At 44.6% G+C, this 27,538-nt stretch overlaps 1 protein-coding gene across 1 annotated transcript in view; it reads left to right on the top strand.

Annotated features, from left to right (window-relative positions):
• TOP1 (DNA topoisomerase I) overlaps positions 1–26,624 on the top strand; it is an 88,084-nt gene extending 61,460 nt beyond the window's left edge. The window contains exons 9-21 of the mRNA XM_059707073.1: positions 376–491; positions 3,878–3,999; positions 8,836–8,958; positions 11,812–11,999; positions 12,266–12,410; positions 16,450–16,593; positions 17,535–17,720; positions 18,889–18,957; positions 19,502–19,616; positions 20,583–20,710; positions 23,757–23,851; positions 24,081–24,230; positions 25,326–26,624. Coding sequence (XP_059563056.1) covers positions 376–491; positions 3,878–3,999; positions 8,836–8,958; positions 11,812–11,999; positions 12,266–12,410; positions 16,450–16,593; positions 17,535–17,720; positions 18,889–18,957; positions 19,502–19,616; positions 20,583–20,710; positions 23,757–23,851; positions 24,081–24,230; positions 25,326–25,428 — 1,684 coding nt within the window. The 3' untranslated portion in view covers positions 25,429–26,624. The remainder of the gene's footprint in view (positions 1–375; positions 492–3,877; positions 4,000–8,835; positions 8,959–11,811; positions 12,000–12,265; positions 12,411–16,449; positions 16,594–17,534; positions 17,721–18,888; positions 18,958–19,501; positions 19,617–20,582; positions 20,711–23,756; positions 23,852–24,080; positions 24,231–25,325) is intronic.
• The last annotated feature ends 914 nt before the right edge of the window (positions 26,625–27,538 follow it).

Raw genomic sequence — 27,538 nt, 5'->3', positions numbered from 1 at the left:
GCCTTTTCCTATGTACCAACAGCATAAATGGTTATATATTTCATTGTTACTTACTTTCATACCATAGTGATACAACAACGGTTTTATTCCCATTTCCCCACTTGTTGCCAAGCTTCTTTATTGATGACCTCTTGTATCTAATATCTTTAAGCTGAACTGTTGAAATGTATTTTCCTCTATTTCATCTTATTTGTTGTATTGGGTTTTTCAAAGTGAAAGACACTGGTTATTTTAATCTAGGCTTTGAATATAGGGCTCTGAGTCATTCTAAAGCACCAGTCAATTGAGCAAATAATACTTTTGTTTTTTAATAGGTGATAATCTTTATAATAGATAAAGTGGCCACTAAATGAGGTTGTACCTTGTCTTCTAAAGGTGGGAAGAAGAGCGTTATCCTGAGGGCATCAAGTGGAAATTCCTAGAACATAAAGGTCCTGTATTTGCTCCACCATATGAGCCTCTTCCAGAGAGTGTCAAGTTTTACTATGATGGTGAGTTGTTCAAGGTTATCCAATTCTTGGACAAGAAAAGAGACTGATTCTATTTAGGAATAGAAAGTGAGGAAGGATCCTGTGCTGTATATCCTTTTGTGTATTTCATTGTGTTTTATTCTCTACATAGCTCACAGCACTGGGCCCATAGTCTGACCTTTTATCTGAACTTTATTTCTAAGGAGCCACTCTGCAAAAGTTATTAGAAAAGCCTTACTTGAATGATAGTGTTTTATTTTAGCAATATAATGCAAACTTGACAAGCTGTGCATCACTGGAAATAGTACTAATATTTGGTTGAGGATTAGTGTGTCATCAGCCTCTAGGTGTAGGCCTGGTCGGTGTCTGTCATTCATTCTACATAGCAGAACACTATACCTTTGCTATATGTGCATTCTAGTCTGATGAGCTGCTTTGAAAAAATGCCTTGCCTAGTTCTCATAGAACCCTTAGAAGTGTCCGTTTACTCTCATAGATATTTCTGTCCTTTGGTTGAAGAATTTGAGAATAGTCTTTGACTCTCCTTCTATTGGCAGTATAGCAGTATGAAGATAATAATGTTCAATTGATTTCCCTGGTTCCAAGATTTATATCCAGAAGTGGCTAGAGCATTATTTTTCAAACCCTTATGTGCTTGACCCCAGGTGGATCTGGGCCATTAAATAGGTGTGAAAGTGGTATTGGGTGCTTCTGAAGCAGTTGGTCTGCTGACCAAACTTTGAGAAACACTCAGCAGAAGAACTGAAAGCATCGGTAGTGAACACGCAAAGTTCTTATGCATCTCTGTCTGCTAGCAGTGGCCTCAGGGCCATGGATGCTTACAGGTCCGGACAGTAGTTTATATTGAAAGGCTGGGTCTTACAAGTAAGTAACTTGGTAAACTGGAATTTGTTTTTAAAAACTATGTTTCTTCAATGTGTCTGTGTTCAGATACCGAGATTCAGCAGTGGCCAGTATTGACTGTTCCTCGACCGCGTGGTGTTTGCAGTCTACTGGGACCTCATAGCCTCAATGACAAATGCTTATATCAAATAAACATTCTGATCTGTGTTCACCAGAGAGCACAGGACAAAGTTCTGTTAGCCCTCACAGTGGGTCATTTCTGGAGATTCTTAAATGTGACTCAAAGCCAAAAATACAAAGAAAAATTCTGTAGCCCTAGTCTGGGTTTACCAAGGGCTTTAGAAAGGCCAACTGGTAAAGCCTCACTTTGAGATTCACAGTGATTTGAGGGGAAGCTAGATTCCCTCCCTAGTCTTTGGGTTTCTTTTCTCAGGACTGGAAGCCAGGGCCTGAACAGTCATCACTTGTCACCATGGTCCCTCCCCCACCTCTTGCCCAGTTCTCCATTATAGGAGTTCCAGTTCCAGGGCTATTGTATTTTCTCAGTTGGTCTTTCTCTGGAATTCTTTCCTTTGATTACGTAAGCTCCCACTGCAGTAAGCCAGGAAGTCACAGTTCTCTTGCTTAGTCCTAATTGATTCTGTAAGTCCTGCCTACTCTCTAGGGAAGAGAATTATTAAATTCTTTTAGCCTGCCAGAGAGGTGGAGCATGGGCTGGCTGAAGCAGTGAATTGCCTCTAAGAACCTCGTTTTCAGCTCTGACTCAGCAATTTCTTCTTCCTGGAGCTCAGCCTCTTCCACAAAGCGCTGTCATTGCCAGGAACCTTCGAGTCATCCTCCACCACCTGCTGCTGGAAGATGTCATTTCATCTTTTGACAGCTCATCTAAAACAGGAGGTGTCAAAATTGCTTTCTCTAATGAGATAGAATTCAATAAAATTGTTCAGTCTCCATTTAACAGAAAATACTGTTGTTTGTTTAGTTTATACCAAACAGACCCGAGAGAACAGTTCACGTTCTTTCTTGCCATTTATTTTATTTTTAGTGACTTAATGTTTTCCTTTATATTGGAAGCATGTTACACCTTTACTGGCAAGTCTGGTTCAGACCTGAATGGGGGGGGGGGGGGGGGGGGGATTCTGAAGAAATGCAGGAAACCCTTGAAAGCCAGCCTATTTTTTGCCCTCAGTCTCTCTTCCAAAGGCTGGAGCTTGGGAGGTTGATGGGGAAGCAGCGCCACCTGTCGGCCTTTTAAGTTACAGATTCCAAGTAGGCTCTTTCTGTCTACCATGGCAGTTTCAATTTTGTGCTGTGATTCCTTGTATCCCTACAATCAGGAACAAGAACCTGCCAATCATCATGAGATGAGATGTCTTCTGAGTTTTGAAATGACTGGATTTCTAGTTGTTAGTTTTCTATAATACATGTGAAAATCCCTGGTGAATTATTAGTGCTTATGTAGTAGTAGCATAGTGTATGGTATTTAACCCAATTTTTAAGTATAGCCAAATTATGCCATGGATAGCATTGTAAAGTTGGATTTTCAAGGGAGAAAATGGAAATGGGCCCTAAGAGAACTGTTAAAAGTACTCTATTTAAAAAGTAGATTAAACTCCCAAGTACTTTTATTAACTACTTGAGGTCCACAAAACCCCAAGAACCCATTCAGATTTACTCCACGCTGTATAACATCAGGACTCCTTTAGAAGGGCTTTTATTCCGAGGACCCAGTCATCCCTGTATTCTCACTGAGTCCTAATGCCCTGAATGAGGCAGCCTCATAAGGCCTGTTCCAGGGCAATGCATCTCGAACTCTGCTGTGCACACAAGCCACTTGTGTCTCGTTAAAATGGACTTACTAATTCAGTAGGTCTGGTGTGGGGCCTAAGATTCTGTATTTCTAACAAACTTCCACTTGATGCCAATGCTGTTGGTCTGTGAGCCACACTTTGAGTAGCAACATTCTAGAGGAAGGTCTTACTTAGACTTTGCATAAGGGATAACTGGGCTTGCCTGCTATGGATATATTTCTTTATTCATATTCCACCCACCTAACTTGAAAGAAGAAAGTAGCCTATTTCTTTTCTCCACAATTCCTTTCTTCTGCTCCCTGCCCTATCCTTTCCTCCCCTTCTTGAACAGAAGCTGCTTAGCTTAGCAGTGGCAGGTGTCCCTTGAGGATTTCGTTTTTAAAAAATCATTGAAGAGGTGTAAAGGACCCTGCTTGCTGAAAGGAAAAGGAAGAGTGACTGGGCCTCCCCCAAGTCATCCCAGTCTTGAGCAGGCCCCTGGGAACAATTTACTGACTGACATAGTCTCCAGAAAAATGACTCAGGTAAATATCTGCTAAAGAGAAGGAACATTTATACAAGTTAGATACAAGTCAGAATATTATCTTTGTTGTTGTTGTTACCATGTGTCACCAGACCTCTAGATATCTTGGGAAGGTAAATCCTTATTAAAGTAGATTTCTCCAGAGCTCAGTGTTTATACTCAGAACATGAATATTATACCTTATTTTTTGGAACCACTTTTTTTTCTAGGTAAAGTCATGAAGCTGAGCCCCAAAGCAGAAGAAGTAGCTACGTTCTTTGCAAAAATGCTCGACCATGAATATACTACTAAGGAAATATTTAGGAAAAATTTCTTTAAAGACTGGAGAAAGGTATTGTAGCTCATGTAGTAATATCCTAGCATCTTGCAAAAATATTGATCAATTACTAAGAAACTAATTTTACAGCAAATCCCTGGATATAAAATTTGAGTTTATGAATTGTACTATGTTAAAGGTTATTTTTTTCTACTCATTTACTATATCATATAGGATTTCTATCCAACAAGAATGCTTACATTTCTTCCCTCCCCACTGTCATATGGCTGCATGAGGGAGTTAATTGGATTTGTCCAAAAGAAACCTCAGCTCCAGTTGTGCAAGGGAGAATTTGTCTCAGAGGCTTGCACTCTGTCTGCTGTTGCAGAGAGATGTTAGTGTGATTCTTATTTGCTTTAGGTATTTTCTGCTCTTAAAACCATCTATCTGCCTAGGTGATTTTAAACAGTCTTATTCTCAATTTGGATAATGTAGGCAGAGGCCGAGCTGAAGTTTACATTCTGAATAGTTCTGGAAATAAGGTTGAATAAGTGAATAGAGTAGGGATAATGTTTCTAAAAGAGACTGGGTATGAGAATAGTTCTTTATTTCTGTTTTTCCAACTGTGGTATTCATATGCCTAGAAAGGATTGTGGCGATGTGCCAAGGAGTCCAAGATACTACATAAGAGTTACCTTTTTTAATGATAACTGATTTTAAACATTTTACTATCAGATAAATATTTATCTATCAACACTAATAAAAGAGAAGAATGGTAATTGGCGTACGAGCTACCCTTTTCATTGGCTAATCAGGGCTATATGCTAAGAGCTGGGGGGCAGGGCAAAGGCAGCCCTGGGGCCGCCTTTGCCCTGCCCCCCAGCCATGATCAGAGAATCAGGTGCCTTTTCCGCCCTGGCCAGTGATAGCAGGAAGTAGGGGTGGAGCCAGCGATGGGAGCTGGGCACGGTCGAAGCTGGCAGTCCCAGGAGCTAGGGGTCCCTTGCCTGGGCCTAAAGCGAAGCCCATGATCGCGGGGCCGCTGTAGCTGTGGGTCCCCGCTGCCCGGGCAAGGGGCCGATCCTGTGATTGGAGGGTGATGGGGGTCAATGCCTGAGGGCTCCCAGTATGTGAGAGGGGGCAGGCTGGGCTGAGGGACACTTTCCCCACACACATACCCAGTGCACGAATTTCGTGCACCGGGCCCCTAGTATCCTATATAATAAGAGAGGGATATGCCAATTAGCCTGGATATGCTAATTAGTCATGTATGCAAATTGACCAGCACTCCAACACACAAGATGGCTTCCCCCATGCGGCCACAAGGTGGTCGGCAGGGGAGGGCAGTTGGGGGCAACCAGGCCGTCAGGGAAGGGCAGTTGGGGGCGACCAGGCCGTCAGGGAAGGGCAGTTGGGGGTGACCAGGCTGGCAGGGGAGGGCAGTTGGGGGTGATCGGGCCGGCAGGGGAACAGTTAGGCATTGATCAGGCTGGTAGGGGAGCAGTTAGGGGGTGATCAGGCTGGCAGGCAGGAGCGGTTAGGGGCAGTCAGGCAGGCAGGCGAGCGGTTGGGAGCTGCAGTCCTGGATTGAGAGAGGGATGTCCAACTGCCCGTTTAAAGGGGCAGTCGGATATCCCTCGAGCGGTCCCAGATTGGAGAGGGTGCAGGCTGGGCTGAGGGACACCCCCACCCCAGTGCACGAATTTTTGCACCGGGCCTCTAGTGTGTGTGTGTGTATGTGTGTGTGTGTGTGCCTAAGCGACCGGCTGGTAGCTATGATGGACAATGCACAATGACCAATGCAGGAGCTGCCAAGGGACAGCAACTTTGCAGAGTGCCCTCTCGCACTCTGGGACCCCTCAGGTGATGTCGGACTGCCAGTTTTGGCCCGATTCGTGCAGCCCAGGCCAAGGGACCCCACCTGCCTGAGGGACCCCACTCACGCCACTGATGCCCTTCAAGCCCCAGCGCTGCCCAGTTGTGGCAGGCCAGGGAGGGACCATGGGAGGTTGGCTCCAGGGTGTGTCAGGCCTGTCTCACCCAGCCCTGCCACGCTGGCCACCTTCTAATTAATTTTTTTTTCAATGTGCATGAATCCATGCACCAGGCCTCTAGTCTTATCTAATAAAAGAGTAACATTCAAATTAACCGTAACTCCACGACAAAGATAGTGGCGCCCATAGCGGCAGGGCAGGACGCTGGCGGCGTCACTTTGGCAATGTGAGCCCAGCAGGCATTGCATCGGTGACCCACGAGCAGGTCGCGCGGCCCTGGAGCAGGCAAGCACGGCCGCAGGCAGCTCCCAGCAGGGCCTGCTCCTGGGTCGCCACGGTGATCTGTGAGCAGGAAAGCGCGCCTGCAGGCAGTCCCCATCAGGCAGCCCCCAACAGGGCCTGCTCGCGGGTTGCCGCGGGGATCCCGGAGCAGGAAAGCGCTGCCTGCAAGCAGCCCCCAGCAGGGCCTGCTCCCGGGTTGTTGGGACGATCTGCGAGCAGGCAAGCGCAGCCTGCAGGCAGCACCCCACCCTGGCCACAGCTCAAGGGAGAGAACAACATGCAGGCGAGGTCAGGAGCCTGAGAGATCAACACAGAGGGGCGCCTGCTCCAAGCCTCCATGGTGTGGCTGGGGGCATGTCCCCAGCAGACACACACACACACACACACAGGGTGACTGCTCTGAGCCTCTGATGCGGCTGGGGGCAGGCCCCCAACGGGGACACACACACACACACACACACACACACACACAGTGCCTGTTCCGAGCCTCTGGTGTGGCTGGGGGCAGGCCCCCAGCGGGGACACACACACGCGTGCACACACACGTGGGGCAACTGCTCCGAGCCTACGTGGTGCGGCTGGGGGCAGGCCCCAGTGGGGACACACACACGCGCGCGCGCGCACACACACACATGGGCACCTGCTCCGAGCCTCTGCTGCCAGACTGTAGCCGTCGGTAGGACATCCACTGAGGGCTCCTGGACTGTGAGAGGGGCAGGCTGGGCTGAGGGACCCCCCCCCCACCCCCCCAGTGCATGAATTTCGTGCACCAGGCCTCTAGTCCTATCTAATAAAAGAAACATGGTAATTAGCCGTACTTCCGCTACCCTTCCCATTGGCTAATCAGGGCGATATGCAAATTAACTTTCAGCCAAGATGGCGGCCGGCAGCCAGGCAGCTTGAAGCGAACATGAGGCTTGCCTGCTTCAGTGACGGAGGACTCCAATGTTCCCCACCTGCCTTGCCGGCCTCTGAGCTTGCAGTTTGAAACATTGTTACAAATATAGAATCTAAACAAACTCTAGAAACCTGCTTTCAGCCAGCCGGGATCTCAGAGCTGGAGGTGAAACAGTGTTTCAATTATAGAACCCAAACAAACCAGATACCTGCTTTCAGCAGCGGAGGCCTCAGAGCTGGAGCCAAGCCTCCGAGCTAAAGCTGGCCCAGAATAAAAAAAAATGAAAAGAAAAAAAGGAGCGGTTGGGAGCTTCAGTCACCCACCAGCCTGAAAACAGCCCTCATCCCCTCACCCAGACTGGCCAGGCACCCCAGCGGGACCCCCACCCTGAAGGGTGTGTGACCAGCTACAAACAGCCATCATCCCCTCACCCAGGCTGGCCAGGCACCCCAGTGGGGACCCCCACCCTGATCCAGGACACCCTTCAGGGCAAACCAGCCAGCCCCCACACGTGCACCAGGCCTCTATCCTATATAGTAAAAGGGTAATATGCCTCCCGGCACTGGGATCAGCATGACGGGGCAGCGCCCAAACCCCCTGATCGCCCTGTGGCTCTGTGTGTGACAGGGGGCGGGGCCACAACCTCCCTATCCGCCTTGCTCTGTTCATGACAGGGGAAGGCACCCCAACCCCCTGACCAGCCCTGCTCTGTGCCTGATAGGGGGGAAGCTCCCCAACCCCCTGATTGCCATGCGGCTCTGTGTGTGACAGGGTGCGGCGCCCCAACCCCCCCGCCCCCCCCCCCCCCACGGGCCCTGCTCTGTGTGTGACAGGGTAGAGCCATAACCTCCCCATCGGCCCTGCCCTGAGTGTGACAGGGTGCGGCGCCCCAACCCTCTGATCCGCCCTGCTCTGTGTGTGACAGGGGGCAGTGCCCCAACTTCCCTATCAGCCCTACTCTGTGAATGACGGGGGGGGGAGCTCCTCAACCCCCTGATGGGCCCTGCTCTGTGTGTGACAGGGGGAGCTCCCCATCCCCCTGATGGGCCCTGCTCTGTGCGTGACGGGGGGAGCTCCCCAACCCCCTGATCAGCCCTGCTCTGTGCGTGACAGGGTACAGAGCCCCAACCCCCCTGATGGGCCCTGCTCTGTGAGTGACAGGGGGCAGTGCCCCAATCCCCTGATTGGCCCTGCTCTGTGCGTGACGGGGTGGCGCCACAACCTCCCCATCAACCCTGCCTTGAGTGTGACGGGGCGGTGCCCCAACCCCCCAATCGGCCCTACCCTGAGCGTGACTGAGGTTGGCATCGCAACCTCCCAATCTGCCCTGCTCGGTGCATGACAGGAGGCGGTGCCCCAACTCCCCAATCAGCCCTGCTCTGAGCCCGACCAGGGGCTGCACCTAGGGATTTGGCCTGCCCTCTGCCACCCAGGAGCAGGCCTAAGCCAGCAGGTCGTTATCTCCCTAGGGGTTCCAGACTGCGAGAGGGCACAGGCCAGGCTGAGGGACCCCCCCTTCCCCCCCCGAGTGCACAAATTTTTGTGCACCGGGCCTCTAGTTTTATAATAAAAGGGAATAATAAAATCATATATTTTTTTCAAATCTCACTAATTTAGATTGACTACCTATCCAGACACCTTTGACTGAAGAAATGATGCTTTGCTATAATTGCAGGGAAATCTGAGGGCTTATTAGAGTATTTACCTTTTTCTATCTCCCCGTTTTCTTTTGACTAGGAAATGACTAATGAAGAGAAGAATATTATCACCAACCTAAGCAAATGTGATTTTACGCAGATGAGCCAGTATTTCAAAGCCCAGTCAGAAGCTCGGAAACAGATGAGCAAGGAAGAGAAACTGGTACCATTTTTTAAATTTCTGAGGAGTTTGGAATAGGGATTGGTTCAGCCATTTTTCTTCTTGGTTCTTATAAGACAGCTTTGACTTGAGTAATCTCACATGGCTCTGTACTAAAGATTTAGGATTCTCAACCTAGTGGAGTAGATTTTCTTCAGGGTTTTGTGTAGACTGAAGATTGTGAATAAGCACTTTGATGGTTCAGTATAAAAACCCTGGTGCTGCTGACCTAAAAACCCCAACAATATAGTTTTTAAGGATTGACAGATCTGTCTCACTCACAGTGGCTCCTGGATGTTAGAGAGCTATGATAGATCAAATACTACTGGCCATGTACCTCCCTCTTCTCTGATCTACTTTACACTGGAATCTAGCCATGCTCATTTATATTCATCTTTCAGCCTTGACCATCCTTTTTCCTGAAGGATCTTTTCAGTATCCAGCTGGGATGTCATTTTCTTCTAGGGCAGTGATGGCGAACCTTTTGAGCTCTGCATGTCAGCATTTTGAAAAACCCTAACTTAACTCTGGTGCCGTGTCACATATAGAAATTTTTTGATATTTGCAACCATAGTAAAACAAAGATATTTTTGATATTTATTTTATATATTTAAATGCCATTTAATGAAGAAAAATCAACCAAAAAAATGAGTTTGCGTGTCACCTCTGACACACATGTCATAAGTTCGCCATCACTGTTCTAGAGCATCAGTAGGCAAACGACAGGCTGCCTGTTTTTGTAAACAAGTTTATTGGAACACAGCCTCATCTATTCATTTACACATTATCTGTGGCTGTATTCATGTGGCAGAGTTAAGTAGTTGCAACAGAATCCTTATGGCTTTCAAACCTAAAATATTTCCTATCCAGAAAAAGTTCACCAATTCCTGATCTAAAGGAGTGCAAGCTGGAGTTTCGTTGTTTTTTCAAATTGGAGGTCCGGAAGTTAAGGATTTTAAGAAATTCTTTGCACTTCAAAGTCCTTATAGTTTAAGTGTTTTAAAAACTTGGCATGCTTTTAAAATTTAGGCCGTTGTATTTTGTTATTTTTTAAAATTTTATTTATTGATTGATTTCAAGAGAGAGGAGGGAAGGGAGAGAGAGAGAGAGGAAAAAAAAACACACATCGATTTGTTGTTCCACTTATTCATGTATTCATTGGTTGCTTCTTGTATGTGCCCTGACCAGAGAGCAAACCTGCAACCTTGGCATATCAGGATGGTGCTCTAACCAACTAAGCTACCTTGCAGGGGCTATATTTCTATAACTCATTGTTTGATGATACCTATTTGACCTTTAATTTGAAAATGAGTTACTATAAGAATGATAATTGCATCAGCCTTTTTCATGTCAGCTTAGTCTTCTCCCCAATATTTCAGATTAGTGAAATTTGGTTTATTACTTCAGTGGTGATTTTAAACTTAAAAACCTCTTTGGTGTTTTGTTCTTGGAATATTGATCCAAAGATAGGGAGGTTTCATAAGTATCACCTTGTCAGAGCCCCTGCCAAAGACACTTGTTGCCAGTAAGTTCTGAGTCTGGATCCACCCACAGGGAAACAGGACTTGGTCAAATTAAATTGCTAAGTATAATAGGACTGACGAGGCAGCAGAGGGCAAGGGGGCTTCAAATCCGTCCCTTTCCTTTTTGGAGCAAGGGTCACAATGTCTGTAACCTGTATCGAGGAAAGAATCTGTAACAGGCTTGTTTGAGCTTGAAAACCCATGTGAAATGCTGTTCAACTGAAATGTCTCTGGAACCTGTTAGAGAACATGGAGTTGCTGCCTATGAGGCCCTGTCAGAGAGGCTCTTGTTCATCCATTTTGATAGTGCTCAACAAAATGGTGTTAATTTTTATATTTTAAATATATTTTTATTGATTTCAGAGAGGAAGGGAGAGGGGGGGAGAGAGAGAGAAACACCATTGGTGAGAGAGAATCATTGATCAGCTGCCTCTTGCACGCCCCCTACTGGGGATCGAGCCCACAACCCAAGCATGTGCCCTTGACCGGAATCGAACCTGAGACCTTCCAGTCTGCAGTCCAATGCTCTATCCACTGAGCCAAACCAGCTAGGACTGGTGTTAATTTTTAAAGTTACATTTAAAACTACTGAGGTGCTCTAGCCGGTTTGGCTCAGTGGATAGAGTGTCGGCCTGTGGACTGAAGGGTCACAGGTTAGATTCTGGTCAAGGGCACCTACCTCAGTTGCAGGCTCCATCTCAGCCCTAGTTGGGGTGCATGCGGGAAGCAACCAATTGATGTGCGTCTCTCCCCCTCCTTTTCACTCTCTCTAAATATCAATGGAAAAATATCCTCCTGTGAGGATTAACAACAAACTACCAAGGTAATGTATGTATGTATATATATATATATATATATATATATATATATATATATATATATATATATATATATATATATATATAAAAGAGTAATATGCTAATTAGACCGGATGTCCTTCTGGACAACCTTCCTGACAAAGCTGGGGCTGCAAGTGCCAGCCAGTGGTCGGAGGGAAGCCCCGGTCCTGGGTGCCAGAGGGAAGCCGATGCCAGCAGCCGGGGGAAGGAAGGCCTACTCTTGCACGAATTTCATGCATCTGGCCTCTGGTATATTTATAAACATATATCCTTAAAGATGACAGAATCAGTTTTGAATTTACAGTTGAATTAATCCTTATAGGTAGATATTTAGAGAAATTTTATTGTATTTAAGTTTGAAAATTCTATTAGAGGTTTTTCCGTAATTCATTTCTTAGCAATTTTTAGACTTTACTTGGACCTGTTCTCACACAAGAGATAAGTAGAGAACAGCCATTTGAACCCATTTTGAGTATTTTCTTTCTGTCTTACAGAAAATCAAAGAGGAGAATGAAAAAATACTGAAAGAATATGGTTTCTGTATTATGGATAACCACAGAGAGAGAATTGCCAACTTCAAGATAGAACCGCCTGGGCTTTTCCGTGGCCGTGGCAACCACCCCAAGATGGGCATGTTGAAGAGACGGGTCATGCCTGAGGACATAATCATCAACTGTAGCAAGTGAGCCTGGTTCATCTTTTGGGCCAGAAATGAAGTGGGGGCTTCCTTTGTTCTTAGTAGTTGGGAATATTTCCCACATTAGAGAACTGATTAGGGCAGCTCAGTATTTCCATGTGTACGTCTCCAAGTGTGTTTCATGTATTGATTGGTGAGGAAGAAACTTGGACGTATATGTGCAGCAGATTAATCCACATTAGGTCAAGAAAGGTGAAATTGTTCCTCATGTGTCCTCATTTCACTGCCCTCCTGTTTTGTTATTTCCACAGAGATGCCAAGGTTCCTTCTCCTCCTCCAGGTCATAAATGGAAAGAAGTCCGGCATGATAATAAGGTTACTTGGCTGGTCTCCTGGACAGAGAACATCCAGGGTTCCATTAAATACATCATGTTGAACCCCAGTTCAAGAATTAAGGTAAGGGGTGGCTCAGAGCTACCCCAGTTAGTGGGTAGTTTCTTTTTGTTGAAATGTAATGTTTTCAGACTTTAGAATCACTTGGACAAATTAAAAACCCTCCCCACAAAAAGAAAGCAAGTACTTTCATGGTTAGCATTATCCAGTGACCTTCCTAACATGCATCCGTTTTTGCATCACATTGTAATCTTGCTCATTTATTCACAAATATTTGCTGAAATCCCAGTATGTGCCTGACACAGTATGTGCATGGTGCTAGGAATGGTATTAGTAAACAAGGTAGCTGCCTTCACATTGCCTGCTAGCCAGTGTTCAGAATGTACATATATATTGGCTTCTACAGCTCCTTTCCTTTTCTTCACCTTTCCTGGCTCTGAAGAAGGAAATGTAATTGCTCTGAATCAAAAAAAAAGTTGTAAAATCTTACATAATCTGACTTGTCAAGGTTTCAGGTGAGTAGGTTCCACCAGGACCAAGTGGGATAATGCATATGAAAGCATGTCACCAACTGCTGAACACCCACATGCTGTTATTGAACGGGGAAAACTGGGAAGGGCAGTCAGTTCTTGTTAGCCGGCCAGGAAAACCCTGTTTGGGAGAGTCCCACAAACTTCCTTCCTTAGATACACCATGGAAATGTGATCAGCAGACTGAAAGAGAGGTGAGCTCCACAAGAAAACAGTCAAGGAATTAGTTCCATGTAGACTGTGACTGTTTACATGCAGGGGACTGGGACTAAAGACCTTCTTAATCTTGGTTTATAGGTCATTAAACGTTTGTTTAACCAGTAAGGCCGTAGCTCAAAAGGCCATGTATCTTAGTGAGACTAAACTGCACCTTTTCTAGCTCATAATCCTGTGTTCTAATGAAAATTGCCCATTTATGTTTTCTTTATTTTGAAAATGTCACTTTTTCTAGTTTAGAGTAAGTAGAGAATCAGAAAGAGAACCTCATGGTGAGCAAAAGTGAATTCATGTAAAGAAATGTATTATATTGTATTCCCTTTTGAAATCCCACACAGGTGGATAAACAGCGGTTTTAGCCCTCAAAGAACTTGTGGTCTGGTGGGCAAATTCAGTAAGAATTCAGTTATACTAGAAGAAAGGCAAATATTAAATGCTTTAGATAAATAGAGCAGTTATTCTCAGCAGTTAAGAGGCCAGGAACAACTTTATGAAGGAAATTCAGGGAAGGCTAGAGAGGGATGCAGGCCAAATCTTCAGACATTTCCTGAAGGTTTTTTATATTATCCTAAGTCCAATAGGAGGCCACTGGGTTTTAAAGAAGGTGAGTAATACTAGGTTTGTGTTTTAGGAACCTGTGACATAATTGATCATTCTGACTGCTGCTCTGTGGTTTAGATGCAAACAAGTAGGGAGACTCTTTAGTATTTCAGGCAAGAAATGGTGATGACCTAAAATAAGTGATGGTAGTACTTCAAGGGCAGAGATTTGTGCAGGTTTCTGGATGATGGTTATGGCAGTGAACCTAGAAGTCACCCACATGTAGGTCCTGCCTAGAACGTTATATCCAGTAGCTGACTCTAGTCAGCTGGGTTGGGATCCTAAGAGTCAAGAAGATGGTTAAAGACTTGGCAAGTGGTATTTGTTGAGGGGAAAAGAAATGTGAATCCTTCAGCTTTTACAAGAGGCTCAGTGCACGAAATTCGTACACGGGGGGGGGGGTCTAGGTGTCCCTTAGCCCGCCCTCTCGCAGTCTGGGAGTCCTCGGGGGATGTCCGACTGTTAGCTGCCGCGGAGGTGGGAGAGGCTCCTGCCACTGCTGCTGTGCTCGCCAGCCATGAGCCCGGCTTCTTGCTGAGCGGTGCTCCCCCTATCAGAGCGCACTGACCACCAGGGGGTAGCTCCTGTGTTGAGCGTCTGCACCCTGGTGGTCAGTGCACGTCATAGCTACTGGTCGTTTCGCCATTAGGTTGATTTACATACTAGCCTTTTATTATATAGGATAGGATTGATTTCAGAGAGGAAGGGAGAGGGAGAGAGAGATAGAAACATCAGTGATGAAAGAGACTCATTGATAGGCTGCCTCCTGCATGCCCCAGATGGGATCAAGTCTGCAACCTAGGCCTGTGCACTGACCAGGAATTGAACTGTGACCTCATGGTTCATATGTCAGTGTTCAGCCACTGAACCACACCAGCCGGGCAGTGGATTCTTGTCCATTACAGAGGGTTGACTGAGTAGGGGAAGAGGACAGGGGGTTAAAGGCAGCCCCTCTACAGTGGACACCTTGTTTTACTGAGATGGTTTTGGTAAAAACCTTGGCTTAGAAGACCAAAATAGATACTTTATTTTTTACAAGTATTCTGAAACTTGCTCAAGTGCATTTTACTCTGGATTCTGTTCAGGGACACTGAAGGCAGCAAGTATAAACATACTTCCTGGAGGCCCGCCCTCCCCTGCTGGACCTAGACAAGGTGGCTTCTGCCTCATCCCCATCGCTGGGTCCTTATTTGAGAGAATCCTGGATCCCTGTACCAGAAGCCCAACCAACATATGAGGAAAAGTTGGTCTTGTGGTAGCCTCTGTGAATGAATTATTTGTTGGGTTTTCTAAACCTTGTTTCAGTGGCATGACTAAGGGACTGAGGAAATAAATTCTACAGGACTTGGAAGAGTCAGAGTCAGGCTGTGGTAGGCCTCTGTACCTTTTAGAGTATGGGGAGAGAAGCCCACTCCTGAGCTGGAGACTGTATTGTTGTAGACGAGCCTTCCATGTCTAATCTTATGTGTTATATCACGGAGATGTATTACTGACTTGTTCACAAGGACAACTTATATCACACCTGTTCTTACTCTTAAATGTCAAAATGTACTGAGAAAAATCTGTGAGAAATTTTCAGCTTTCCATTGTCTGGAAATAGATATTTCTTCTGTATCACCAAACGACTAAATCACCCACCCACAACAACATATAGTTACTGAACCTCTTGTTTTATTGCCAAACAAATACATATAGCTAGTCCACACTCAGTGTGGGAGGGGTGCTGACAACTCCTTAGTATACTTGAGTGAGCTTTCATTTCTGAGTGTTTGTTAGGAGAAGTAGAAGACATTTCTTATTCCATGTACCTCACACTCCTACGTGCTCAGGCCAGTTACCTTGATCACAGTTCTTACATCTCAAGGACCACGTGTCATAGGCAGGAAGCAGGCATATGTGGGTAAAATCACTACTACTCTTGTTGTGGGGTGGGGGAATTAAGAGCATATTCTTGGGTTCTGAAATTCCATCCCTGCATTCATGTCCATATAGTGTGTTTTAGGCCTGGTAATACTTCTGATGCTCTTAGATTTCTTGGATATTTTTTCTCTCCTTACCTTTCTGACTTGATACTAATTGATACAAGATTTCAGCCTTTTCACACCCTTTCAAAAGTCTTTAATTTGCTTTAGAATTCAATTTTTAAACCTTCCACAAAAAGCTCTAATGTTTACAAAGGAAAGACTTCCCAGTAACATTATTTCCCCCAGTCTAATCAAGAATACTTTTAAATGCAGAAGTTAGAAAATGGTGCTTAATTACGGCTCTTCCTAGAAATCATTGTGTGCCTTCATAATTACATGTTGTAATCTTTGGTTCTGCTTCCTTCACAGTCTCTTCCATCAAACTAAATGGTTGTCTTGAATTTAATGAAATTCAGTTCCAGTGGAAAACTGCTGTTTGGTCACAGATTCCACAGTAAAGCTGTGATGGGGGTGTTTATACCCTTTGTGTTGACAGAAGTCAGTTTGGGGACATGCCATGTGGGCCTTTCCCAAGAATGTAAACATTTCAAAAAGTGGAAGCCAGAGGTTTTCTTAGTAATTAGGAGTCAGTTGAGCTCGACAGTGAAATGGGACCACATGAGTTCTCATCAGGTTAAAGGCCTGAAAATTTTTCTTTAGTACTCTGCTTTGCTCCCTTGCTTAAAAGCTCAAGTTTCTTCTTTTTGGTGCAGAGCCCTGAACTTGGGTATTTACAGCCTATCATTATTCACCATCCCTAAGCAATCCACCTTTGGGATTGGGTCTTTGCAGGGTGAGAAAGACTGGCAGAAATACGAGACCGCTCGGAGGCTGAAGAAGTGTGTGGACAAGATCCGGAACCAGTATCGAGAAGACTGGAAGTCCAAAGAGATGAAAGTCAGGCAGAGAGCTGTTGCCCTGTACTTCATCGACAAGGTGAGAGCATCTGCCTGTCACATTGCCTGATGTGTTCAGCTTAACAAAGATGTAGGGAGCGTTTACTCCTCTGGGCCCCATGCTAAGTACTGGAGAGGTGTTGACAAGCCAACACCTGGGGTCCTACTTATCCAGTCTCTGGTCCAATAGGGAGGGTAGAAATAGAGAGTCAGTCAGTCCATGTCTGGTGCTGTCTGAAGAGTCTGCCTGATAGGAGAGTTTGCCTGAACCTGAATATGCCGGAAATGCTGTGACATTCTCAAACTCTTTCTATGAGCCACCAAAAATAATTGGCATCACATCCCAACACAATTATATTTGTGTTTGTGTAACTGAAACAAAAGTTGCACAAAGCAATGCTTTTGCTGTCCTACGAGCAATGAATTCTGATATTTTCCTGTTTCTTGTAAAAAAATAAGATTATAACCCTTAAAATTGGTTGAAATTCTGCTAATATGTCACAACTACAGTTTGAGAGACTGTTCTGGAGATCAGTTTCTCAGTATTCTTCAGAAGAAAAGATTCCATGTTTTTTCCCACAAGTTTTATACTTTATATATTTGAGCACAAATTCTAAATTGTCTCAAAAATTAAGCAAAATTAAGAAACTAACTTTTTGAGTCTGATTGCCAAGACTAGAAACACTCCCTCACTTGCTGCTTTAAAAAAAAAAAAAGTCCTTCCTTTCCTCCATTCCCAGTTGAGAAGACAGAGTAAAGAGGTTAGATTTATAGGGAAGTTTAATATCCCCATGACTCTTCATACTTCCTTTTATAGAGGAAGAAGCAACAATGCAGATCCCAGGTCTTGCAGAATAATGCTCTGTCCCCAAAGAGAATTGAGAGGATTCTGATTTTGGTTTCATAGAGAGCCTGTGAGACTGAAGTTTCTTCATTCATGCTAATCTTTACATCTTCTCTCACTTTCTCCTCCTGGGACAGCTTGCTCTGAGAGCAGGCAATGAGAAAGAGGAAGGAGAAACAGCGGACACTGTGGGTTGCTGCTCGCTGCGCGTGGAGCATATCAATCTGCACCCGGAGTTGGATGGCCAGGAATATGTGGTCGAGTTTGACTTCCTTGGGAAGGACTCAATCAGATACTATAACAAAGTCCCTGTTGAGAAACGAGTAAGTTAATGTGGCCTATTTTTTATTAGTTCATCCATCCATTCAACAAGCATTTTTGTTGAGTGCTTTTTGTGTGCTCTGTGCTGTGCTGGGCACTAGAAAAACACTCAAAAGAGAGGAGAGAGGTATTATTTGGTGTCCCTGCCCTCACCCCCAATTCCTGGGAATGAGGGCCATCTCCCATAGCAGTATTCAACAGAGTATGCTGTAGAGGTTGGCCCTCACAATAAACTCAGCATAAGATTGAACCCACGGCCCAAACCGGTTTGGCTCAGTGGATAGAGCGTCGGCCTGCGGACTGAAAGGTCCCAGGTTCGATTCTGGTCAAGGGCATGTACCTGGGTTGCGGGCATATCCCCAGTAGGAGATGTGCAGCAGGCAGCTGATCGATGTCTCTCTCTCATCGATGTTTCTAACTCTCTATCTCTCTCCCTTCCTCTCTGTAAAAAAATCAATAAAATATATTGGAAAAAAAAAAAAAAGATTGAACCCACGATGTCATTTTAATGATGTAACCACATTTCCATATCCCTTGGTCATGTTGCACATTTGTCATTTGTTGCTTGGCTCTACTTCTCCCCAGTTCCTGATTGAGTGAAAAAGTAGCCTTTTGGTGCTTAGATCTCTAAGCCTGTAGCTGAAGAGGTATTGCAGCTCAGTGCACCTCCCCTCCCCCCATATTGGGCTTTAACCAGAGGCCTACAGAGTGTAGGATCCCAGTAATCCAGCCTTCGGGCTGAGGTGTCATCAGTAATGTGGGCTTTACTGGCTGTTGCAATGCTCCAGATGAAATAAAGCTAAAGGGACCTGGCCGTTAAATGTAAATCCTGAGCTTAGATTGGATTCCACATTGGGAGTGGTTGGAGGGTGAGGATATCATTAGGTCAGCTGACAAAATTGGAGTATGAACAGTAGATTCGATAAAAAGGTATCACTGTAAATTTATGAAGCTGATAAATACTGTGAACCTCCATCCTGTGTAAGTACCCACAGATTGTTCAAAACAGATAATTAGCGCACACGTAGAGAGAGCCAGCAGACATGCACACTGCACAAACGGTAAATGAGTTTGGGTAAAGAATGTGGTGCCCCTAGTGCTTTCTGTGTTTTTTTTTAAAGTTATAAGTGTTTCCAAAGTAAAGGTCTTAAAAATTATTATTTCTTGTAGGTTTTTAAGAACTTACAACTCTTTATGGAGAACAAACAGCCCGAGGATGATCTGTTTGATAGACTCAATGTGAGTGGACAAAGTGCACTGGGTGGAAGAGGGGCCCGGCCAGAGCCCACAAGCTCCTAAAGGAGAGGTTTGCCTGGGGTGACTTGGGCTCTCCCCTCAGCTTATCCTGTGGCGTCCTCTATGCTCTTCCTCCCTCGGGGCATACAGTGAATCCAGGGCCAAAGCCCTAAGACGAGGGTAAACAGACCCTGCTTTTATCCTCTGATTCCTGCAAGCCTTCCCTTGGCTAGATGCCAGCCACCTCTGGAGACCCCAGACCTGTCCTTCATATCCTATCAGGGAAGATGTTAACAGGGAAAGACACATTTGCTTTATGGGCCTGCTTAAGATTGAAGTACATCTTAGGGAGGTATCATGAACCCTACATTCCAGAATTCTCTTTCACTTTTCCTACCTTCCGTCTGGCAGAGCAGTAAACTTGGCAAGGTCATGATGCACTGGCATCAGTGTCCTCGAGCTTGCCAGAAGGGGTGGTGTTGTGTGGGGTGGTGTTGTGTGGCTTTTACCATAAATTCCAACATCCGTGTTGCTTTATCTCATCCAGACTGCTATTTTAAATAAGCATCTTCAGGATCTCATGGAGGGCTTGACTGCCAAGGTGTTCCGTACCTACAATGCCTCCATCACGCTACAGCAGCAGCTAAAAGAACTCACAGCCCGTAAGTACTGCTTGGCCACCCAGGGCCCACACCCTGCTGGTGATGCCCAGTGCCCTTGTCCCACTAAAATCCTAGGTCTGTTCCACATTTTCTCTTAACATTGTGACTGGAAACTTTTCCCTCCATCCCTCCAGTAGAGAGCTAAGGCTTAGTCTGTATAAACATAAGACCAGTGCCATTTCCTCCATTCCTACCCCAGCTTCTAGTTTCGATTTGTGGAATGCTGACAGGGGCTTTCTATCTGCTCTGAAAATGCCTGCACTTTGTTTTATATGTATGTTATTTTAAAGCTCACAGAGAAAAGACATAGTGCTGTAATGTTCTGTTAAATTGGAGAGTAGGTTGTCATGGTTACTAAAGTAATATCAGAGCAAATCCTTTCCTTGAGGTTTCTGTCAATTTTTTCCCTTATGAGTAGGTTGAATTCTAAAAACCAGCTGCAGAAGGTATCACCACAGTCTGCAAGCTTTTTTCCTGGAGCCCAGTCACTGCTAAATTCCTACTGTCCTCTATAAATATGTTCAATGGTTTTAGAATATGAGCCAGAAAAGCCAAAGATGGATATGTAGAAGGTCAGTATTTTAGGGCAGGATAAAGAATCACACAAGTAAGAAAATTCCTTGGCTAACACTTTTTATTGTACTTAAAAAAATATATTGCCTTAGGGTTTTAAAATGTAAAATTTATGGTCCCTTTGTCTTCTCTACCTTGGCTTCTTTCTGTCCCAAGTCCCTATTTTCTTCAGGTTACATTGGGTGGGGTAGGTTGGGGAAGCGGGCATTCAGCAAGCAGATGAGTGTGTAGACTTTTGATTTTGAACTGATTGGTGGTTTGGGGAAATTTGATCATTGGAGTGACATGAGACCTAGTAAAATCATGAGGATGGAGCACTAGGGAAGGCACATGGGTATTCTCTCTGGTTGTACAAATTCACTCTTTTTTACTGTCACGTTTCTTTCTGTACAGCGGATGAGAACATCCCAGCAAAGATCCTATCTTATAACCGTGCCAACCGAGCTGTTGCAATTCTTTGTAACCATCAGAGGGCACCACCAAAAACTTTTGAGAAGTCCATGATGAACTTGCAATCTAAGGTATTTTGAATCTGGATAGTGGGGTAGCAAAATGAAGAGAACTGTGTCTGCCATGAGTTGATATTCTGAAAACAAAAGGCATTTTTAATTCAGCTTTCCAGGCTGGGATATTAGAAGGCCAGTTCTGGGTCTGTTCTGGAAGAAAGGTCTACACTAGAGCTAAACAAATGGAACTATGATAGCAGTCATCCCTGAGGAAGACACTGAGTGCCTGGTACCCACTGTTCAGAAGGTGCTCATTCTGTGTGCACAAGTTCTGCATTGGCCACTTCCCATTTTGAAAAGCTCAGGTTGAAATATTGCTAATTGTCTTTATTATACACGAGGATAAATAGATAAAGTCTTCACAATTCCTTGCCACAGCCCAGAAATATAATTATTTCCAAATTAGATTGTATCAAATTGAAAAGATGAAACAATGATAGTTAATTTCCCCCCAATTCTAGCACAACTATTTTTATTTTTGCACATTCCACAGGGAATCATATTTTATGTAGCTCTTCTTCAAACATCTTTTGAATGCTAGGGAGAAACTGACATGCAAACAAATAGATACTGTTCCTCTTCTATGTGCCTTTCTCCTTCCTCCGACTCTGCCTGGTACTGAGCTTTTTTGTGTGAGCAGTGGTTGCAGATCTAATTCATTCTTATGTACTAACCCACAGTGAGAATTTTCATTGCTGACACATAGGGTTATAAAGGAAACCGACTATCATGAAATATACTTACCAAATATATTTTAAAGTCTGATATAGTAATAAATGTGCTTCCTTATTAACTTATTAAAATCGCAAGGTGGTTCTAATAACCTGTAAATTTCAAGGTAGTAATGAATATAAATGATCCTTTAAGAGATCTGTAATAATTATTGATATGAAAATATCTACTATCTATTGCTGATAAAATCGTAGGTACTACTTGTATCACATCACTATAGTTTGTTGCCCACATAATTGGAGGATAAATGATGAATTTCAACTAGAGGTTGATGAAATTACAGATGTGATATTTTTCCATCCATGTTCACAGAATTCTGTACTTGGACAACTGGAGTTTAAAAACTGCTATATAGTGAGACCACATAATATTTTCAAGCCCATCATGAAATTTTGTTCTGTTGAAATATCTTCAAGATACCTAGGAGTAGTACATCTGGGTCAAAAGATACGCACAACTTATGGTGCTGACTTACCTGAAGGGATGCATACATCCACAGTAAATGAATGTGTCCACGGAGCTCTCAAATCCTTGGACCATATGTTTGGCAGGCAAAGAACCCTACAGACCACCCTTCCTAGCAGCTCCCTTTTCCTGCCACTCTGTTAAATGGCTGTCACCTGGTATCATTTACTCTCATGTTGTTCTGAGCCAGAAATAAAAGCATGAATATTCAGGTGTTTACCTAATTCAGGAGACCCCTCCCTGGAGTATGAGGAGGTCTTTTGTTGATCTCACTCTGGAACCACTGCTTGGGCAGCCCAGGCTGCCTGCCAGACGAGCCCTCCAAGCCCAGGAACCCTCTCCTGTGTGCCCACAAAGCAAACACACGCCCCTTTGCCAAATGAATCAATGGAGTCTTTGATGCTTTGAAAGAATTTGGCATAGTCTGCCAACTTAGCATTCACAGAAATGGTTAAAAGATTGTGGTGTGTTGCATTTTTAGCCTAAGAAGAATCTGGCTAATGGTGTCTGTGATGCTTTTGTGTATAGAGTCAGTTCCTTCAGCTTGCCTTTGGACAACATAAATGTTGGAAGTAAGCCATTCATAGTAAAATGCATTTAATGATTGTCTCACAATGGTAGCCTCTGTTTCCAATCTGGGGCTGTGTATGTGCATCTAATAGGCAATTCTAGGCTGAGAGCAACAGCCCAGTGTGTTTGAATCAGGCATACATTTACTCTGTAGCGGTCCCCTTGACCTCCAGGTAAACAAGGTGAGCAGGTCCAGGGTACCTGCACTCAGCAGCGAGAGCTCACAGGTTTGGGTTCTAGTTCCATGGTGTTGCCTACTGCCATCCTCAAACAGGAACTCAGAGAAAAGCTTAGGTTCTCGAGGTGTTTTTCAAGGGCTCTATCAAGCAAGAAAAGTTGCAACTGCCCTGGTCTTTTTTTTTATAGACTGGGACTCCATGAGATTCATTTGGAAAAAGAGGTCAACTGCTAAAAATGTTTTCAAATCTGTTTCTGAGGAGTACTACTTTGTCTTCCCGTCTCAGCTCCCTCTATCTTTTTTTTACAAATCTTAACCAGAGGATATGTTTATTGATTTTAGAGAGGGGAGAGAGAGAGACATCAATGTGAGAAAAATCTATTGGTTGCCTCCGGTACAGGCCCTGAACCTGCAACCTAGGTTTGTGCCCTGACTTGGAATTGCACCCATGACCTTTTGATGTACGGGACAACGCCCCAACCAACTGAATCACCCGGCCAGGGATCAGCTCCCTCTCCTTTTGAAAACAATGCCAAAGGCAGGACATGCCATATATCAGCTTGGAATGGACTAGCTGACCTTTTAGTTGCCATTTTTTAGTCCCTTGGATATTCTCTTCACACATCCTTTTTTTTCTAGAAGCTGACAGCTCCTTCCCAGAGTGCTGGCATAATCTAAGAAATGAAGTGGGCTCAGACAGTGCAAGGACCCTGGCTCAGGTTCCATTGGATAAACAGCTTGTCTATAGCCCTCTTGTCAGGTGTCTATGGCCACATTCACCTAAAAGATTAGCACCCACATTCCTAGTCCCAGCTGGTTCTCTTCCTGAACATCTAGATTAATGGTGCCCTGGATCTCTGCTTATAGAATGCTCATTTCTTGGTGGGTCACTGAAGAACATAAATGGCCAAGTAGCAGTTGAATTCAGCAGTCACTGTGCACCTACTCTGTGCTTTCATGAAGCCACCCTTGGGTGTTTTTACCTGGCAGATCACCAAGGGAGACTGCCTGCCTGGTGGAGACGTCTAGGTTTCATCTTCTGTGATACAGTAGTTCTTTTCTTCTCTCTAGGCGTCTTGTATTCCTAAAACTGATTGATGTTCTTCCCCCACCCAGATTGATGCCAAGAAGGAACAGCTAGCAGATGCCCGGAGAGACCTGAAAAGTGCTAAAGCTGATGCCAAGGTCATGAAGGATACAAAGACCAAAAAGTATGTGCCTGGTGATGTGCAAAGCTGAGGGTTGGTTGAGAGAAAAAAGCATGTGTAATATGGGCCAGGTTTCTGGGCTCCAGCTTTTCTAGGGTTTCAGAATGATGCTTTTTGGAAATCTCTGTACTTGGGACTTTTCTGCTTTTACTGCCACCTAAGTGTCAGGGTGGGGTTGCAGTGTTCTTGCCAAAGGCCAGGTCTGGTTCTTGATGGACATCCATTCTCCCAGGGTGGTGGAGTCAAAGAAGAAGGCTGTGCAGAGACTGGAGGAACAGTTGATGAAGCTTGAAGTTCAGGCCACAGACCGAGAGGAGAATAAACAGATTGCTTTGGGAACCTCCAAACTCAATTATCTGGACCCAAGGATCTCAGTGGCTTGGTAAGCATTGAGCCCTTTGCTACTGGCTTGAGAAGGGTGGCAGGATTATGAGAGAACCATGCCCTTCTAGTGCTCTGGGAAACCTCTGCCAGCCTGTGCATGCTGCAAAGGCATCAGAACAGTCTGGATGGACTTCAGTGGTCAGTGCTGTTACAGTGCCTTTGAGTGTGTTTACATATGTTTTAAAAAGGCAGGTGCAGTCCCCATCCTAGATAAAAATAGAAACTCTTCACCTGTATTGAAGGAAATATATATAAGAGCCCCTCACTTCAACAAAATCTCATATATATAAAAGGCTAATATACAAAGTGCCCCCTTGGGAGTTCTACAGGGAGTTCCATTGCTCGCTATGATGTGCGCTGACCACCAGGGGGCGGCGTGGAACAAAGGAAGGCAAGGCCCGGATCGGCCCTGTTTGTCCACCAGGCCTAGAGACCCTACCCAGGCACAAATTTCATGCACTGGGCCGCTAGTGTTTCAATAAAATAATTTACAAGTGAAGGAAGAAAGGTAGGAACAAGGAGAAAAAACAAAAATGAGAACACAGATTTAAGCAACCTATACAAAGAGTTAGAGGGACCTTTTAACAAAGGCAGATAAATTTTCTATGGTTTGCTCACTTCCTCCATCCCCTACCACACACACAGAGTCATAAAATAATATCCCCAAATAAGTGGCTTTTATGAAGATGCTTATTAGTTACCTTGAGTTGCTAAGTTCTGGGCCTAGGTAGAAGAATCATCCCTTGTGGCCCCTACTCTTCTAGGCCTTTTTCCATCCTACTCTTGTACCCTTTCCTACTCTTTTGCCCTGTTTGGTGTCAGGGGATTGGTTAGTTTGCAAGGCACTATGGACTTGAGCCAGATGCTTGGGTTCAGTTTTCAGCTTTGTGCTCATTAGCTGCATGAGAACATAATTGTTCTACCTTGGTCTTTTTATCTGTATCTTTCTCATTTGTGCATTTGTAGTAGCACCTACTTTCTCGTTCTCACCAGATGCATGTGAAGGAGAAGGCAGCACATCCCAGCCTTGGCCCCAGGTCTGGGCTATTGCTCCCAGAGACACTAAACCCCCCCTTTTCTCCCTTGTTTGCAGGTGCAAGAAGTGGGGGGTCCCAATTGAGAAAATTTACAACAAAACCCAGCGGGAGAAGTTTGCCTGGGCTATCGACATGGCTGACGAGGACTATGAGTTCTAGCCAGTCTTGAGGAGCAGTTCTGTGAAAAGGAACAGTGTGGTTTGGAGAAGATGGATAAACTGTGAGCCTCGCTTGCCCTCACACCTGATGGGGGAGAGGCAGCAAGTCTTAACAAACCAACATCTTTGAGAAAAGATAAACCTGAAGATATTATAAGGGAGAGCTGAGCCAGTTGTCCTATGGACAACTTATTTAAAAATATTTCAGATATCAAAATTCTAGCTGTATGATTTGTTTTGAATTTTGTTTTTATTTTCAAGAGGGCAAGTGGATGGGAATTTGTCAGAGTTCTGCCAGGCAAATTCACTGTTTCACTGACACATTTGGATTCTCTTAGCTACTGTATACAAAATCCGATTATATTGGTGCGTTTTTACAGTTAGGGTTTTGCAATAACTTCTATATTTTAATAGAAATGAATTCCTAAACTCCCTCCCCTCTCCCCCATTTCAGGAATTTAAAATTAAGTAGAACAAAAACCCGGCGCACCTGTTAAGAGTTGTCAATATCTATTGTCATGGGAATCAATTTTCATTAAACTTGAAGCAGTTGTGACATCGGCAGTGTTTTGGTTCAGACACCTGTTCACAGAAAAGCATGATGGGAAAATATTTCCTGACTTGAGTGTTCCTTTTTAAATGTGAATTTTTATTTCTTTTTAATTATTTTAAAATATTTAAACCTTTTTCTTGATCTTAAAGATCGTGTAGATTGGGGTCGGGGAGGGATGAGGGGTGAGTGAGTCTAAGGATAATGAAATAATCAGTGACTGAAACCATTTTCCCATCATCCTTTGTTCTGAGCATTTTCTGTACCCTTTCAGATAACATCTTTTTCATTTTAAACCCCAGTCTTTCACCTGAAAGATTTTATTGTATAAAAAGTGTCACAAGTCAATAAGTCTAGAGGAAAATGAGTATTTGGTCCAAAAAAAAGAAAAATAATCAAGATTTTAGGGCTTTTATTTTTTCTTTTGTAATTGTGTAAAAAAAATGGAAAAAAGAACACATAAAAAGCAGAATTTTAATGTGAAAACATTTTTTGCTATAATCATTAGTTTTAGAGGCATTGTTAGTTTAGTGTGCGTGCAGAGTCCATTTCCCACATCTCTCCTCAAGTATCTTCTATTTTTATCATGAATTCCCTTTTAATCAACTGTAGGTTATTTAAAATAAATTCCTACAACCTAACGGAAACTAAGTGTCTGCCTCTTTGTTACCTAGGGCTCCAGGCCAGAGTGGGACTCTGGGGTTGGGACTTACTTGGTACAGAAGTGGTCTGGTCTGGCTACTCTGGTCAGCAAGGGTGGGTCCCTCCCCAGGAGTCCTGCTGCCATGGGGGTAGGTCAAAGGAGAGTCAAAGTGCACACCCTTAGAATGAAGGCAGGCCCAGGAAGTGAGGGAGAGTGCAGAAAGTCTATAAGAACAGATTGGGTGCAGGGACTGTATTAGAAGGCTAGAGCAAGTGTATTTGGGAGGCAGATTTTGGGAGCCCTTTCCATGTGTGCTGGCAAGAAGCAGTAGGGAGCTTTGGGTTTGCTTGTGTGGCCAGACTTAATAGGAGGGCAGGAATTGAAGGTACTAAGCCAGTTAGGACACTGGATCCCAGAAGCCCTCTCCCTGGTGAAATGCAGACTTCTCACTGCATTGATTGATTGATTGAAAGATGGTGATCTGTGACCATTTCCCAGTGCTCTGGTACCCAGGCTGACCAGGGACCCTATAAAAATTGTTCCTTTCCTCATCCGAGGTTACAGCAAAGTCTGGAATTCAGGGTGAAGGATGAGATCTCTGGGTCCAATGGAGCAGGAAGGCCAGAGTGGTCAGAATTGGTCACTTAGCTGTATGCCCTCCTGCTAGCAAGTGCAAGTTTGTTCTGGAGCAGAGCCATCTCCTTGATAGTCTCTAAACTCCCAGGGCCTGGGCCCACTGCAGATAATTGGGGGAGGGCGGGGCTCCTTTTTTGGCAGCCTGCATTTCATTGGCCAGTGGCGGGAGGGGGGGCGGGGGGGAGTAGCATTCACCCCAGGGAATAAAGGAGGTTAAGTAGCCACCATGGCTTTGGAGCTAGAGATTGCAGCCAGGTTTTTTGTTTGTTTTTTCCAGCGAGG

Source organism: Myotis daubentonii, chromosome 8 (genome assembly GCF_963259705.1).
Source record: "Myotis daubentonii chromosome 8, mMyoDau2.1, whole genome shotgun sequence".
NCBI lineage: Eukaryota > Metazoa > Chordata > Mammalia > Chiroptera > Vespertilionidae > Myotis > Myotis daubentonii.
The sequence above is the reverse complement of the archived record's forward strand: the minus strand, read 5'-3'. Positions and strand labels throughout refer to the sequence as shown.